The 14791-nt window shown below is 39.8% G+C and overlaps 2 protein-coding genes across 2 annotated transcripts; both read left to right on the forward strand.

Annotated features, from left to right (window-relative positions):
• Window positions 1-230: 230 nt before the first annotated feature.
• On the forward strand, window positions 231-5347 carry ppp1r27a (protein phosphatase 1, regulatory subunit 27a). The gene is made up of 3 exons (XM_058771838.1): window positions 231-980; window positions 2522-2672; window positions 4161-5347. Exons 1-3 carry the CDS (start codon window positions 563-565, stop codon window positions 4279-4281), a joined length of 690 nt encoding a protein of 229 aa, XP_058627821.1. The 5' UTR covers window positions 231-562; the 3' UTR covers window positions 4282-5347.
• A 4597-nt stretch (window positions 5348-9944) lies between these two features.
• Window positions 9945-12887, forward strand: mcrip1 (MAPK regulated corepressor interacting protein 1). Its single transcript, XM_058771839.1, has 5 exons — window positions 9945-10053; window positions 10533-10613; window positions 11409-11524; window positions 11869-11973; window positions 12091-12887. The coding sequence occupies exons 2-5, from the start codon at window positions 10606-10608 to the stop codon at window positions 12153-12155; spliced, it is 294 nt and encodes a 97-aa protein (XP_058627822.1). The 5' UTR covers window positions 9945-10053; window positions 10533-10605; the 3' UTR covers window positions 12156-12887.
• Window positions 12888-14791: the final 1904 nt, after the last annotated feature.

Consider the following 14791-nt stretch of genomic DNA (forward strand, 5'->3'; position numbering starts at 1 on the left):
TTGAGGATGAGCTCATTTATGTGCCAAACACACATTGTCCAAGTTTTTCGAAAGAGACCCTGCACGCTGCTCAGAGAACATTCACTGGTGCTGTCATAGAAGTTTATGAAGGGGCGGAGTCAAAACTTGAGTGCATGTGAAAGTACGGTGGGAGGAGTTACATCACAGTCACTCGATACAAGGAATGACATCCCCAAAATAACCCTACAAAGGGTATATAGGACCCTGCTTTAACCTTCACTATCAGAAGAGCAGAGTGTACAGACCGTGCAATCCAAGTTGATGAAACAAGTGGTGATGGGACAGATAATCTAACCAAACTTGACGAGAAAACAAATCTCCCCCAATAAGGAACAGATTCCTCTGGAAAAGTGACATTATTTCAAACTTGAAGCGGATTGTAAAAACTGAAGAGAGTGTGAACCCAAAGTCAAGGTTCAAGATCCCCCCCCAAAACAGGATTTTACTCTTGCGTGGAGCTTGACTTGAGTTTCAGAGTGTCTTTTGTCCTCCTCTTGAGCCTAGAGCCGAGGGGGGAGGCAAAGCCGTGGCGTCTGCGGGAATGAAGTACAGCTACCAGTACCCGGTGTCACAGTACACACGCTCCAGCACACACTACACCTCCACTCATTACACACCGTCACACTACTCCAGCAGTTCGTACTCGCCCGGATACTACAGTTCCACAAAGTACAGCCCTACTACACTCCACACGCCATCATACCACACTCCACCGGCTTACACGCCTGCCTACAAGCCCACCTCCACTTACACCCCCATTTATAGCAAGGCGTCCCGGCAGAGCAGCTCAGCCCGGACAAGCGTACAGCTTACTCCTACCGTAGCCCTCAAACCCGCCCGGGCCGTGCGCTTCACAAACGATGTCGTATTCCAGGATTTGGTCCGGCACAGCGAGCTGGAACAGATCGGTCGGTTTATGAGGGCGAGGAAAGTGCGTCTGGACACCATCTTTCATTCTGGTGAGTGAACCTCACCTTGCATACATCCAGTGCAAACAGATTCATTCACTTGTTTAATCTATAATCACCAATCCTAACATGTTTCAGTGTGTTGAAATTAAGTAAACCATTCGTAGGTCAACTTCCTGTAGAGTGTAAACTCTTTGGTTTTATGGTGTGTTTAAAACATAGATCAAACATAGTGACATGTCAACTTCTGGTTTAACCAGTCGTAGGAAGTTGAGGCAGGGCCAGTGGGGGGTTAAGCTTCTGCAGTTAAGACACATCTAAGTCATGTTGGAAAGATCGTATTTATGAGTTAATTGCACATGAACGTCACGACAAATTTATGAGATTACGAGCTGGAAACTCAAGAATGCCAATCGATGCACTATCTGTATTGATGGTAAATTTATTCAAATTAGTATTTTTTTTACTAAGTATTTTTAAAAACTAAGTCGCATGTACAAAATACCATAGTATTGTACAATTACGATTGTTAATTATGAATATAAAATATATTATATATATTATAATATATAACGATCACAATGCGCATTTTGAATTTATGATTTTGTAGATGTAATGTTAAAAAAATTTTATGCACAAAATGTACATCACCATTTTGCTCCAACCAAAGTTATTCGTACGCACTTGACATCGTAATTACGACATTTCATAAATGCAAACTTTCCAGGAGGTCTTTAACACACCATTAGCCTCTACATAACCATTTTGCTCCAACTAAAGTTATTCGTACGTACATGACATACTAATTACGAAATTTCACAAATACGAACTTTCCAGGACTTTAACACACCTCTTTTAGCAGATGCTGTAAATACAAAAAGCATGTTACTCCTTGGATATCTTTTCAAAAGTAGTCGAGTATTCTTACAAAAATTGGTTTTCACAAAAATTCGATAAAAATGTGCAAAGATTTTACCTTAAGGGGAATAACAGTTTGTCACTAGGGCAGTAAAAGTTCATATTAGAGTAGTAGTGTGCACCTATAAGGTACTACTAAAAATTTTAGGGGTAAATAAGGAACAAAGATGTCCCTTTGAGGGTACTGCCCTAGTGACAAGAGGTTGTACCCCTAAATATATATTTTTTTTTTGCCTTATATTTTTATATGTTGGCATCAAGGAGTTCTAATATAGAGTGATCAATCGCATGATGGTTCAGGTGATTGGTTAAAAAGTTTTCCAGAAATTAAATATATCAAATAACAAATAAATCAAATAACAGATTTCTACGGCTGCATGCGCCAGCTGAGCAACTGGCATTAAGATGAACGGGAACATAAATGGATAGCGGCGTTTGCCAAATTATAGACAATTTGGAGGATTATTTTGGGATTATGTTTGGTATGGCACAGAAATTACACTCTAAACTTTGGAAATTGATAAATGGTTTTTGATTTGTCTTTTTAGCTATAAACAGTTAAAGCTTATGGCTTCTGTTTGAGACTGACGTATTTTCTGAAAAGGTTTAATCTCACTGTTATTTGGAAACAGAAACTGAACAGCCCACCCTAACAAAAGCTGGCTTTTTCTCAGGAATGGCAGCACTCCATGAAGCCGTGCTCTCAGGAAACCTGGAGTGTGTGAAGCTTCTGATAAAGTACGGAGCTGACGTTCACCAGAGGGACGAAAATGGCTGGACTCCACTGCATATGGCGTGCAGCGACGGTTATCCTGAGATTGCACGGTGAGAACAAATTCATACATGCACAGTTCTATAAGCAATATCAACAAAAAAAAATCTGAAAACAAATTAGTATTGCATTAAATTAAAACCTTGCAAAATTAATGCATTTAATTTACATGAAAACCATAATGGATTTCCAAATAATATTATTAACTACTGTCTAAATAGGCAGTTTTCTTTTAAGGTAACATCAACTGAAATAAAACCTCACGAGTGACCAATGTGCAATCATTCAAATAGTACTCATTATAAGACACTTCTGAGAGACCTGACTCTGAATTGATTTCAATAGAGTATAGAATGATGCTAAGCTAACAGTATTGGTGAACAAAGCCATTAATTCTTATAGTTTAGCATTCATTTTATCCCCCTTGTGAAGAAAGCGTGCTTAACTTGTAATGTATTTTAAATCTTAACAGCATATTTATAAAAATTAAAAAAAAAGTAAAAAAAAAGAATTTGCAGATACTATGCCTGTGTCCCAATGTGCATAATATCCATACTTAATTCTATGTGATATTAGTCATTTTCAATACTATTTAGGGTAGATAGGGTGGATAGTATGCACATTGGGACACAGGATAGAATTATGAAATAAAAGACCACTTAAGTGTACTTAAAAAGAGACACTGTTTCACACTTAAAGGGATAGTTCACCCAAAAATGAAAATTCTGTCATTAATTACGCCCCTTCATTTCATTCCAAACCCGTAAAACTTTCGTTCATCTTCAGAACACAAATTAAGATATTTTTGATGAAATCTGAGAGCTCTCTGATCCTCCGTAGACAGCAAGGGTACTACCACAATCAAGGTCCAGAAACGTAGCAAGGACATCGTTAAAATAATCCATTTGCAGTGTCTCGGATTTAATCAAAAATATCTTAATTTGTGTTCCGAAGATGAACGAAGGTCTTACAGGTTTGGAACGACATGAGGGTGAGTAATTAATGACAGAATTTTCATTTTGGGGTGAACGATCACTTTAAAACCTCTTAACTGTCACCGTCCCCTCTGTGGGACGCCTACGTTTACTTCACTATTTTACAATTAAATCCTAATCTAATCATGACAAACTATATATCGTTGGAAAGGTCTAAGACTCCTAAATAGGTATTTTACCACTTTTATTGTTAAAAAATTATGTAGGAAAAGTAATAGATTAATTTATGACAAGAGTGGACCTGAAAAATCTACATCATTAAAGGAGTTCTGACCTTTGTCACAGAAAGTCTTCTTAGTTGCCTTTTTCTCTATCACGTATTAGAAATCATAAGAAATTATATATCAGCTGAAAACTTAAAATCTCAAAATTCATCCTTTGAAACCCATTTTAAAATCAGACATTGCATTACCATGGAAATGGTACATCAAAATCATGTTACAAAATGTTTTCATTCATGAATTATACAAATTTAAGTTTGGATAGTGCACTATAATGTCTCTGTTCAAAACTGTGAGTGACAGTAAAATATAATTCCTCCTTTAGGTACCTTCTCTCTCTGGGTGCCAGTGTGGAGGCCGAGAATGAAAATGGAGAGAAACCAGCAGACCTCATCGACCCAGACTGCAAAGAACTGCTCAAGCTCTTCGAGACGGGCTGTGTTTGAGCGCTGACCCTCGGAAGAACTTGAAAAAAGCTAGCTTTCAAAAAACACTCAGATCACTCTCCTGAGCTTCGCATTTTGTGTGGTTCTCCTGAATATTCTTTATCTTTTTTTTCTTTTTTGGGGGGGGGATTTTAGCTAGACACAACATTATTATACAGTACAGAGGGACACCAAACCCTGCATATCTGTTTGCTTTTGAAGTCATTTAAGTATTTCTGAGTGAAACACAGTACTGAACGAGGAAAAATAAAGGGTGGGACTTTTATCCATTGGGAATAGATTGTATTATGAAAAGTGGGTGTATATAGCAGTTAGATGGTTTGAGGGAAGGTTTTCTAATGTCAGACAAAAAGAAAAGTTGTGTCAGAGGGGGAGCAAGTTATTAAACTTTGATTTTAAAAACGAAGACAATGGCGTACACAACAAGACCAGGAACGTTTATGTGAAACTGTCGCTTTTATAATCATCATACATTTGCACAAACCAGCATCTCTCAATGTTTACAGACAGATCTTCTCTGTACGCCATCTGCAATTGTTCTTTTTCACTGCTGTGTTAACCATACTTTGTACCAGGGGTCCCTGTGACATGCTCTTGATTGTTATCATTTTCACAATTCAGAAAAGTGATCTTTTATGTGACAAGGGATACAATCCTGTTTATGCAAAGAGATGCTTGCTGAGAACTGCACACCCCAGAATGAAGCGTGGTGCCGTCTGTCTGCTGGGCAGCAGGAGAGCACAGAACCACAACCTGCCGTCAGACTCGCTTATGAAGAAATACTGAGGTTTTGTGCATTACTGTTAAAAGTGAGGGCACTACTGACATTTTGAATGTCTCTTGTCAAAGTCTTATCTTTATCTTATTTTTTACAATGTTTTCTTAAATAAAATGCTGCTTTTATATAAATGTTAAGTTGTGATTTGCATCAAACCCTTTGAAGATTATAAAAACTTAATGCTGCCTAACTGGAATGTATAGATGACGTGATTTACTGATTTATATTTTTCTCTCAATAAAATATTTGATATATGTGTGCCTCAAAAGACCTTATAAGGTTATGATTTTCAGTCAGGGGAATCTTCATTTCAGCAACATTCAATATTGCCAAGTATATTCAGAAAACAAAACAGTGAAAATATGTATTAAAGTTCAATAACAATAATCAAATCATGTTGTTTTTCAGCTAGGAAGAATGATATTTCGTTTGGGTTATGCACCAATAAAATAAGACACGGTAATAAAAGTCAGCTATTTATCAATACTCATTTTACCAATACATCCTGATATAAATGCGGCATCCCCATAACTAGTGTATGTCACAATATGTGACCCTGGAGCACAAAACCAGTCATAAGTAGCACGGGTATATTTGTAGCAATAGCCAACAATACATAGTACGGGTCAAAATTATCGATTTTTCTTTCATGCCAAAAATCATTAGGATATTAAGTAAAGATCATGTTCCATTAAGATGTTTTGTAAACTTCCTCCCATAAATATATCAAATTTTTTTTCTCGAGCAGTGTTTAACCGTGGACGCAAAGAGGAGCCGTGTAGCAGGTTTATCACGGCAGGGGACACTCATGATAGGTGCGTTGTGTGCCTGTTGACATGTCTTAGCGGCCTGTTGACATGTCCCCACTGTGACAGCCTGCAATTGAAAGTTCTGCGCTCGAGGGAAGAAGTTTTCTCCAAGGTCGCCCCCGCGACCAACCCCCGCCATGTCGCTTCTGCGGTTGCCGAGGCGCCGCACGAGGCGATGGCTTGGGGCGACGTGTGCGACCCGGACCGTGAGAACAGTGCTGTGCTGGAGTTTTCTCCATTTCGCTCGCTCTCCCCCATTCGAGTGCAAGAGGTCAACAGAAACTTTGTGGAGCCCGTTGTTTTCGCCGACAAGGATCTACGGCCCTCCCAGAGGCCTGCAGTGCAATCTCCTTCGGCTGCGGACTGTATGACGACGATGTTTTGTCCACCGCGGCCTCGGAGTCGGAGGACTTACTGGCCGACACATGAGGATGTCTCCCTCCTTGCAGACAGGAGAGATGCAGCCCCCTGTCCTACAGCGAGCAGCATTGGAGCGAACCACCACTCCGAGCGCCCCCTCTGACAATCTAGGCGCTTCAGCCTTCAGGGTTCGAGGATGGCCCAAGGGTCTGGCAAGGACGGCCCGTTTATGACGGCCCACAAAGCTGCCACTTCGTTGCTAGCAGCAGGGCCCGATATGCATCCTGTTGGAATGAATCCTGCCGTAAACACACTTCAGGATCCTATACAACGAAACATAGCGACCTTGACACATGCATTTCCTGTTCTTACGGACGCCGCAAGCTTTCCGTGCTCGGAAATTCTAACGCATGTTGAGACATCACAGCCGCAGATGGAGGTCTTGAGGCCATTAAAGGATTTTCGAGCCACGTGGGAACGCTTGCCCGACATTCTGCAATAGGTATTACGCACAATTCGTTACGGATACACCATTCAGTTTCGAAAAGGCCTGCCTCCTTTCCGCGGGATTCTTCCCACGATCATGAGTTCAAAAGAAACCGCAGTGCTGCGACAAGAGGTGTCATCTCTGCTGAGGAAAGGGGCTATAGAAGCAGTACACCCCTCTCAGACGGAGTCAGGTTTTTACATCCGATATTTTGTTGTGCCCAAAAAAGATGGTGGCTTACGACCAATATTTGATTTACACCGTTTGAATCTTGCACTCAAAACGAGCAAATTCAAGACGTTGACGGTAAAAACTATTCTGTCTCAGATTCAACCAAACGACTGGTTTGTCAGGATCGATCTGAAGGATGCATACATTCATATTCAGATCATCAAGAGACACAGGAAGTTCCTCAGATTCGCTTAAGAGGGCAAAGCGTATCAATACCGTGTTCTTCCTTTCGGATTAGCCCAGGCTTCACGAAATGCATGGATGCAGTTCTGGCCCCGTTGCTGCTCCAGGGCATTCGTGTGCTAAATTACCTGGACAATTGTTATAAGCGCAATCACAGACTCAAGCACGCTCTCACCGAGATCTCGTGCTAAATCATCTAAGCAGCCTGGGCTTACGCACGAATCTCCAAAAGAGTGCTTTGATCCCTTGCCAACGGATAACCTTTTTAGGGATAGATCTGGATTCTCGCGCGATGAGGGCACGATTGTCTCCCCCGCGCGTTCAGTCATTCACGTCATGCCTTCGCCACTTCAAAGCAGGCCATACAGTGACGATGAGTTTGTGCCTCAGACTTTTGGGTCTAATGGCGGCAGCGTCCCCTGTAATCCGTCTAGGCTTACTTCACATGCGCCCATTTCAATGGTGGACAAAAAGGATTTCTCCCTATTGTCATCCACATCGAACGATTTCGGTGACACGGAGGTGTGTTCTGATGTTAAAGACCTGGACGTCGTCCAAATTTCTCCGAAGAGGAGTTCGATTGGGGACATGTTTTTGCCGCAAGACTGTCATGACGGACGCGTCATTGACAGGTTGGGGGGCTGTTTGTCAAGGACGCCCAGCCCACGGAACATGGATGGAGGCACAGCAAGGGTGGCACATAAACAGATTGGAGCTGCTAGCGGTCTTTCTAGCTCTCCAACATTTTTCAAGACTACTGAACGGCCGTCATGTGTTGGTCAGGATGGACAACACAACGGTTGTGTCGTATTTGAATCACCAAGGAGGATTACGCTCTCGCCCCCTATGCAGGCTGGTGAGGAATGTCTTTCTGTGGACTCAGAACAGGTTTCTGTCGATCCGAGCGGTTCGCAGATATGCTCTCGAGACCTGGAGGAAGGGGAATGGAGGCTGCACCCCCAAACGGTGAGCTACATATGGCGAGTGTTTGGAGAAGCGGAAGTGGACTTTTTCGCGTCGAGCACGACTATGCATTGCCCGCTATGGTTCTCCCTATCCCCCCCATCACCCCTGGGACTGGACGCTCTAGCCCACGAATGGCCAAGAACCAGTTTGTATGCCTTTCCTCCGATTCGGCTAATTACAGCGGTGCTATCCAGAATACGGTCGGACAGAGTGGAGCGACTGGAGCGTGAGTTAATATGTCCCGGTCTTTCAGCGGAGGCTACCAAGACTATAATTAATTCTAGAGCGGTTTCTACAAGAAGTTTATATGCCTTCAAATGGAAACTGTTTATTACCTGGTGTAGACGTCGTGATATGGATCCAGCTTACTGCCCCGTTGCTTCAGTACTGGAGTTTCTTCAAAGCTGTTTTTCAGAGGGAGTAACGCCAGTCACTCTTAAAGTATACGTGGCAGCCATATCCGTTAACCACGTGTACATAGACGGCGTTTCAGTGGGCCGTCATTCCCTGGTCTCTCGATTTATGCAGGGTTCACGATGGCTGTGGCCTTGCCGCCCTGCGCGAGTTCCATCATGGGATCTGTCCATTGTATTACAAGGGCTATCAGGACATCCGTTTGAGCCTTTGGAAACTGTGACTGAAAAAATCCTGACTTTAAAAACAGTCCTAATGTTAGCTTTATCCTCCCTCAAGAGAGTTGGGGATTTATAAGCTCTTTCAATCTCACCTTCGTGCATGGACTTCGCACCAGGATTGGCGCTGTGGGTTTTGCTGTGACCAAGGCCTGATTATGTTCCTAAAGTCGCTTCTAATCCTTTTCGCTTCCAGCAGGTGGTCTTGGAAGCTTTCTCCCCCACAGAGGCGGGGTCAGAAAATCTAAACCTTCGTCCTGTGAGTGCGCTGAAGATCTATGTTGATCGCAAGCCTTCCTTAGTGGATCTTCTATGGATGATATATGTGCTGCGGCAGGATGGTCCTCACCGAGCACTTTTGTTAAATTCTACATCCTGGATGTGAGGACGGCCCCTGGCTCCCGGGTTCTTTCCGCTTGAGCAGATGCTTTCCTCGGATCCCAGCTATCTCAGGTACGTCAGGCGTGATGGTATAGCGCTCCTATATGGTGAAGTCACCGCAGCATTGAAGTGACCTATGAGAGGGAACATTTCGGTTACGTATGTAACCACAGTTCCCTGAATAGGGCACGAGATGCTGCGGTTCAGGCCGTTCCGTACCTTTGATAGCGTTTCCTTAGTCCATGAAATCTGAGCGAAGTAGTGCGCGGCACGCAGGTATACTATGCTTACGCATGCGTAAGGCGGTGCCAAGCGATATTTGGCCAATAGGATTGGCGGAATGGTACAGGGCTTCAGACATTCCTCACACCAAAGGGTGTTCCCATACGGTGACGTCACCGCAGCATCTCCTTCCCTATTCAGGGAACCGTGGTTACATACGTAACCGAGATGTTTTGTGGTCCAGCGTCACATTTATTTTTCCAACTAATATTTTTCCTTAATCACATGAGACAGTCCTGTGTTTTACAGCCAATCAGAAATGCTGTCAATTGCTTTTGATATCATGTGGTTGGTTGATTGGTGTGGTTGAATAGTAAGTGAGCAAAACCTCTAAATAAACAGCTTTGCCGCACTTTTAAGTGGTAAGATAAATTATGACTATATCTAATAACTGTAATAAGATAACAGGAGACTAAATTCATAGTGTGGATCAAGCTGACTTCAAAAATGAAAAATTGCAATTCATATTTGCAAACAGTCTTCATTAAAAACTAATTTAACAGCACGTCGGCTAAATTTAAATATGCATTACCTCTGTCCGCGCATGCGCCCCTCTCTCGGCTTCTTCGGCTGAACCGGAAATAATTGGTTGGCATTAGCAACGTTTCGGCCGATCCAGGCCTGAATACAGAAATAGCAGAAGAAAGAGAAACAAACAGACAGGTTTGAAACGGCTAATTTACGTGTTTTCCACTGTGTGTGCGCGTTAGTCTGAATGTTTCGTGATGCATTTGCTGTGTTTACGCTCAGCTTGCTTGTGAAGCCAGCATCAGTTTCTCACTATGAACACAGTGCTAACAGACTAGCTGCTAGGAGCTCATAAACAATAACAAACACCGAGTCACTGAATTACCTTCCTCAAATTAAATCCTGTCCTCTCGCTTGTGGTTATAGTAGCATGTGTCTGTGTAGCGCATCTATTGTCTCTGGCCAGCCTTATGCACAGATGAACATAGTACTGTAAATATGTTCAATTCATTGATGGTGCTTCTGCACTGATCTCAGATCGATTCGGTCATTTCAGCTAATAAACTGTGTACCAATGATTTCGTTTTCAGTTTTGCTGTCTGGATCTTTTATTCAAATGCAGTTTTATGACATTTGGTGTCTTTTGTCTGAATTACTTGAATCTTTCCCCTTAGAAAACACTGAAGAACAGGCAAACATTCCTGTTGAGCCTCATACTGAGATTGTGAGGCAAGAGACTATAACAGAATGACAAGGTAAAGTCATTAGTCTTTGTGACATCTTCATCAGAGAATGTCTTTTAATCTTAAGACAGAACCATTGTTAAAAACAAAAGACTTGAGTTATAAACAATGGGTCCTTCTTACAGATTGTGATGTGTTTCTACAGTTAGTAAAATTGTATATCTATCTATCTATCTATCTAACTATTTTTTTATTTAAATTTACTATGGGTCAAAAGTTTGTTTTAATGTTTTCCAAAGAAACCATATCTGCTTACCAATGCTGCATTTATTTGATCAAAATCACAGAATAAAAAACACCAATATTGTGAAATAATATTATTACCGTTTAAAATAACTGTTTTCCATTTGAATATATTGTAAAATAGCCTATATGTAATTCATTTGATGGTAAAACTGAATTTCTGAGGGATCATGTGACACTGGAGTATTGATGCTGGAAGTATATTTTTAACATGTTAACATAGGCCTAGTTCTTTTAAAATGTAATAATGTTTCACAATATCGATGTTTTACTGTATTTTTCTAAATGCAATTTATTGAGCACATGTTTTTTTTTATTTCAAAAACATTTAAATAATGCTTATAATTACTGCTGCAAGGGTGTTTCTGATAAAATGGCTGAGAGAATGATGGTTGAATCCACAAGTGGCTAGATTCTTGGAATTGTAGCAAAAATGGACTTTCTGCTTACATTCTTTTTAGCACCTAAGTACAGTTTCTCAGTATTTTTATTTATTTTTTTATTTTTTTAATGCATGTTGTCATGATGAAATATTCTATTCAGTATTTTCTGTGTCTTTTCCAGCTCCTCTACTCCTAGAATGCACACGTACAAGAGGACTTCCAGCCCTCGATCACCAACGAATACAGGAGAGCTTTTCACACCAGCACATGAAGAAAATGTGCGCTTCATCCATGACAGTAAGACATGAGATGCACCTTTTAAGCTGAGCGCCATTTTCACTTTGGAAAAGTGTGGTTTCCACGCATGAGAACATCACTGAAATCGATCAAATCTGTAAAAAGCGTGGAAATGTCGTATGTGTTATAGTTATGCTCTGCTTTTAAATATTTCATTGGCTAGAAATTATGCTTTATGGATACAGTCATTTTTAAAAATCCTTATTCCATAATCATGTTCAACAATATCGTGAAAATGTATTGGTCAAAAAGTGTACTTAATGCCTTGTGACTAAGACTCTGGATTTCAAGACTTTAGTGTTGTTGTAATGCTTTTTCTTTTTTGTTTGTTTTTGTTTTTCCAGCTTGGCTTTGTGTTTTGAGAGACATTAAATCCCCACAAAATAGTGAACGTAATGATCGTGGACCACAGGAGTATGTGGAGAAAAACCCAAATCCCAACCTACATTGTATGTTTACTTTTATATAAAAGTTAACTTTCATTGTACCAGTTTATGTGGACAAAGTTCATGCCATGTGTTTTTTTAAATGGGTTTGCTTCGTTTTTTGTCCCTTCTATCTTTCAGCTTTTATACCAGTGGACCTGAGTGACCTTAAGAAGCGGAACACACAAGACTCCAAGAAGTCTTAAATCGTTCCTTCTCTTTCTGATCTAGCAGTTTTTGTCCTCCCTTTTACATTTGGGACCTTTTTACTCTTATCAGTCTTCTGTCGGCCAACAAAGATCCACAAGCTGGAAGATTTGGCCACCTTAGTCCAGAAAGCTTCTCTCTTCTCTGCCTCTTGGACCTGTGGTCTGGACTTACAGGCTGACATCTATTTATGCGTTACATTTTCAAGAGCCGTTTGAGTGGCCATTCCCTGTTTTTCATGTTCATCCGGGCTCTCTGATCTCTTTTTTTTTTTTTTTTTGTTGAAAATAACAAAGACCTGTTTCAGGATTTTTTTTTTCTTACTCCTTGGGTTTGGGTTTCAATTCTTCTCCATGTGCATTTTTTTTTTTTTTTGATGTGGAGATGAGAAAGGCAAAGAACAGTGATGCTTAAACTGTTGGACAGACTCTACACAAACTTTCTCAAAATGGGACGCAGTCCTGGAATTTACTCCTTTTTCAAAACATGTTGATCACCTGATGGAGAGCGACTGACTGTTCAGTTAGTTTCATAGATTGATTGATTCATAGAAGAATTTAGCCAGTTTTGTCTGATAGGACAGGTAAGTTTGGCTCGGCAAATATTTTTAGTAAACGTACCTCCATTTTTAATTATGAATTGATACCGTCAAAAACTTTAAGTAGACTTTTTCCACATCTTTCGTTCCCAGCCTTTAAAATAAAATTAAAATAAAGATTACTTTTATGTTATCTCAGCTTCTCTGCATTGTATTTATCATGGAGTTTGTCTCTTGACTTTGAGGTCATCTGTGTGCTTTTTTGTATGTGTACTCCTAAAATGAATGTTTAGCGGATAAATGCGTTTTAAGTTAAAAGGCTTCTTTTCTGGAAATGCTTCGGAAATCCTCATGACACATCTTGAAATCAACAGCCCTATCCAAATGTATGTCTAAGCAAACACTCTATAGAATAGCAATAGCAGTAACAAATCATCTTTCTGACTTGACTACTTAGATTTTTTTTTAAACGGATGAACATTTTGGGATGAATGAAATGATACGGGACTGGGAAAGTCTAAAATGAAACAATGTTTTAATTCCAATTTAGTATCTACAATTATTGTGTTATTTTACTTTATATTATGCAATTTACTCAATATGGTATTATTTTACTCAAAAATATGATGCATGGTCATGAAAGTAATCAATATAGTGATTAATATGCTGAGTTATTCCAATACTGGATGTCCTAATGTAGAATGTAAGTCTATCCATTGGGCAGTACTGGTGGTTTCCATTGGATTGTATCAGTGAACTTACATAACTTTATGAACTTTGGGTAATTTCCAGAGTATGACAGGTAAACAAGTTTGATGTATGAGTCATGTGACCACCTTATTGGCAGCGGAATAAAAGAGGGTGATCTGGCCAAATTCCACCATTAAATAAGTGGCCAGGTGGGCTGATAACAAATTGTGGCAAACCAGATAGGCATAGCCAATAAAAACCAGAGCTACCAATTACAGTAAGAAAGACAGAGAATTAGATGCTGCGGCTGTCATCTCGGCTTTGTTGCTGTGGTCAATGATTATTGATTATTTGGAACTCTGCTTTTTGAGCTTTATTGACAAATTTGAGAAGACCATCGTTTCTTACACAACAAAATCTGCATTTATACTGATTCAAGACAGAATCTAGATTTTGGTAACCCATAATGTGTGGTAATTGGATTATATTTTGATTATAACTGAGAACTGTGAAAGTGAGAAAAGCTGAACATTGTTACATTTTAGAGAAGAGTTCAGGTAAGTGATCATATCTTGATCCCATTCTCACCACTCTAGTCTTTGTGAGACGATATGATAATCATAAATCTTTCTCAAAAGCCCTTATTAGACGTATTGCAAGCTCCTAATGTATGTCTATATTTTTCACAAATACTGTGTATTTATGGTAAGTACCTATTTATTGCCAGTAATTCTATTAGTTCATTTGCTGATATTATTATATAAAATGAGTTGATTCAGATTTGAATCTTGATGAGGATAAATCAACTGTCAAAAGCGTTAAAGGGATTTTAAAATGAATGCTGGCTATTAATCAGTCGTAATCATATAATTAAACACTGGTGTATCCAAATCATTAGTGTTGTTTCCTTGATTTTCATATGTTCATTTGTGATTTATTATTTAATGCTTCTGATATTAATCCTCATCATATATTCATATTCAAGTATTTGCTCCTATGACTCGTTACTCATTTATGTTTATCTTTTATTTTGTTTGATTTATGTTTGTATGTAATATTTGTAGTATTCTTCAAAAAATATGTATGTTGTGCACATTTCATATATGTTTGAAAGATACGTCGTCTTGGTGTTTTGAGTATTGTTTCTCAGAATCAGTCATTAACAGAACCAGATGTTTTTTTCCAGAAAATGTGTTTTTGTAATATGTGAGATATGATACTTAAAAGTGCTCATTTTGCAGTATTTGTCTATTTTTAACTGCAACATTTGACTGGTTATGATCACCGAGCCCAACCTGACCTATATATAGTCCTAATAACAACATGGATATGTCTATTTGACCTTTTCTTATTTGCTCAACACCAGTTTGGGAGGATGTAAGTTCCCTGCATTTATATTCCTTGTGC

The sequence above is a fragment of the Onychostoma macrolepis genome, chromosome 03 (assembly GCF_012432095.1).
Source record: "Onychostoma macrolepis isolate SWU-2019 chromosome 03, ASM1243209v1, whole genome shotgun sequence".
Classification (NCBI taxonomy): Eukaryota; Metazoa; Chordata; class Actinopteri; order Cypriniformes; family Cyprinidae; genus Onychostoma; species Onychostoma macrolepis.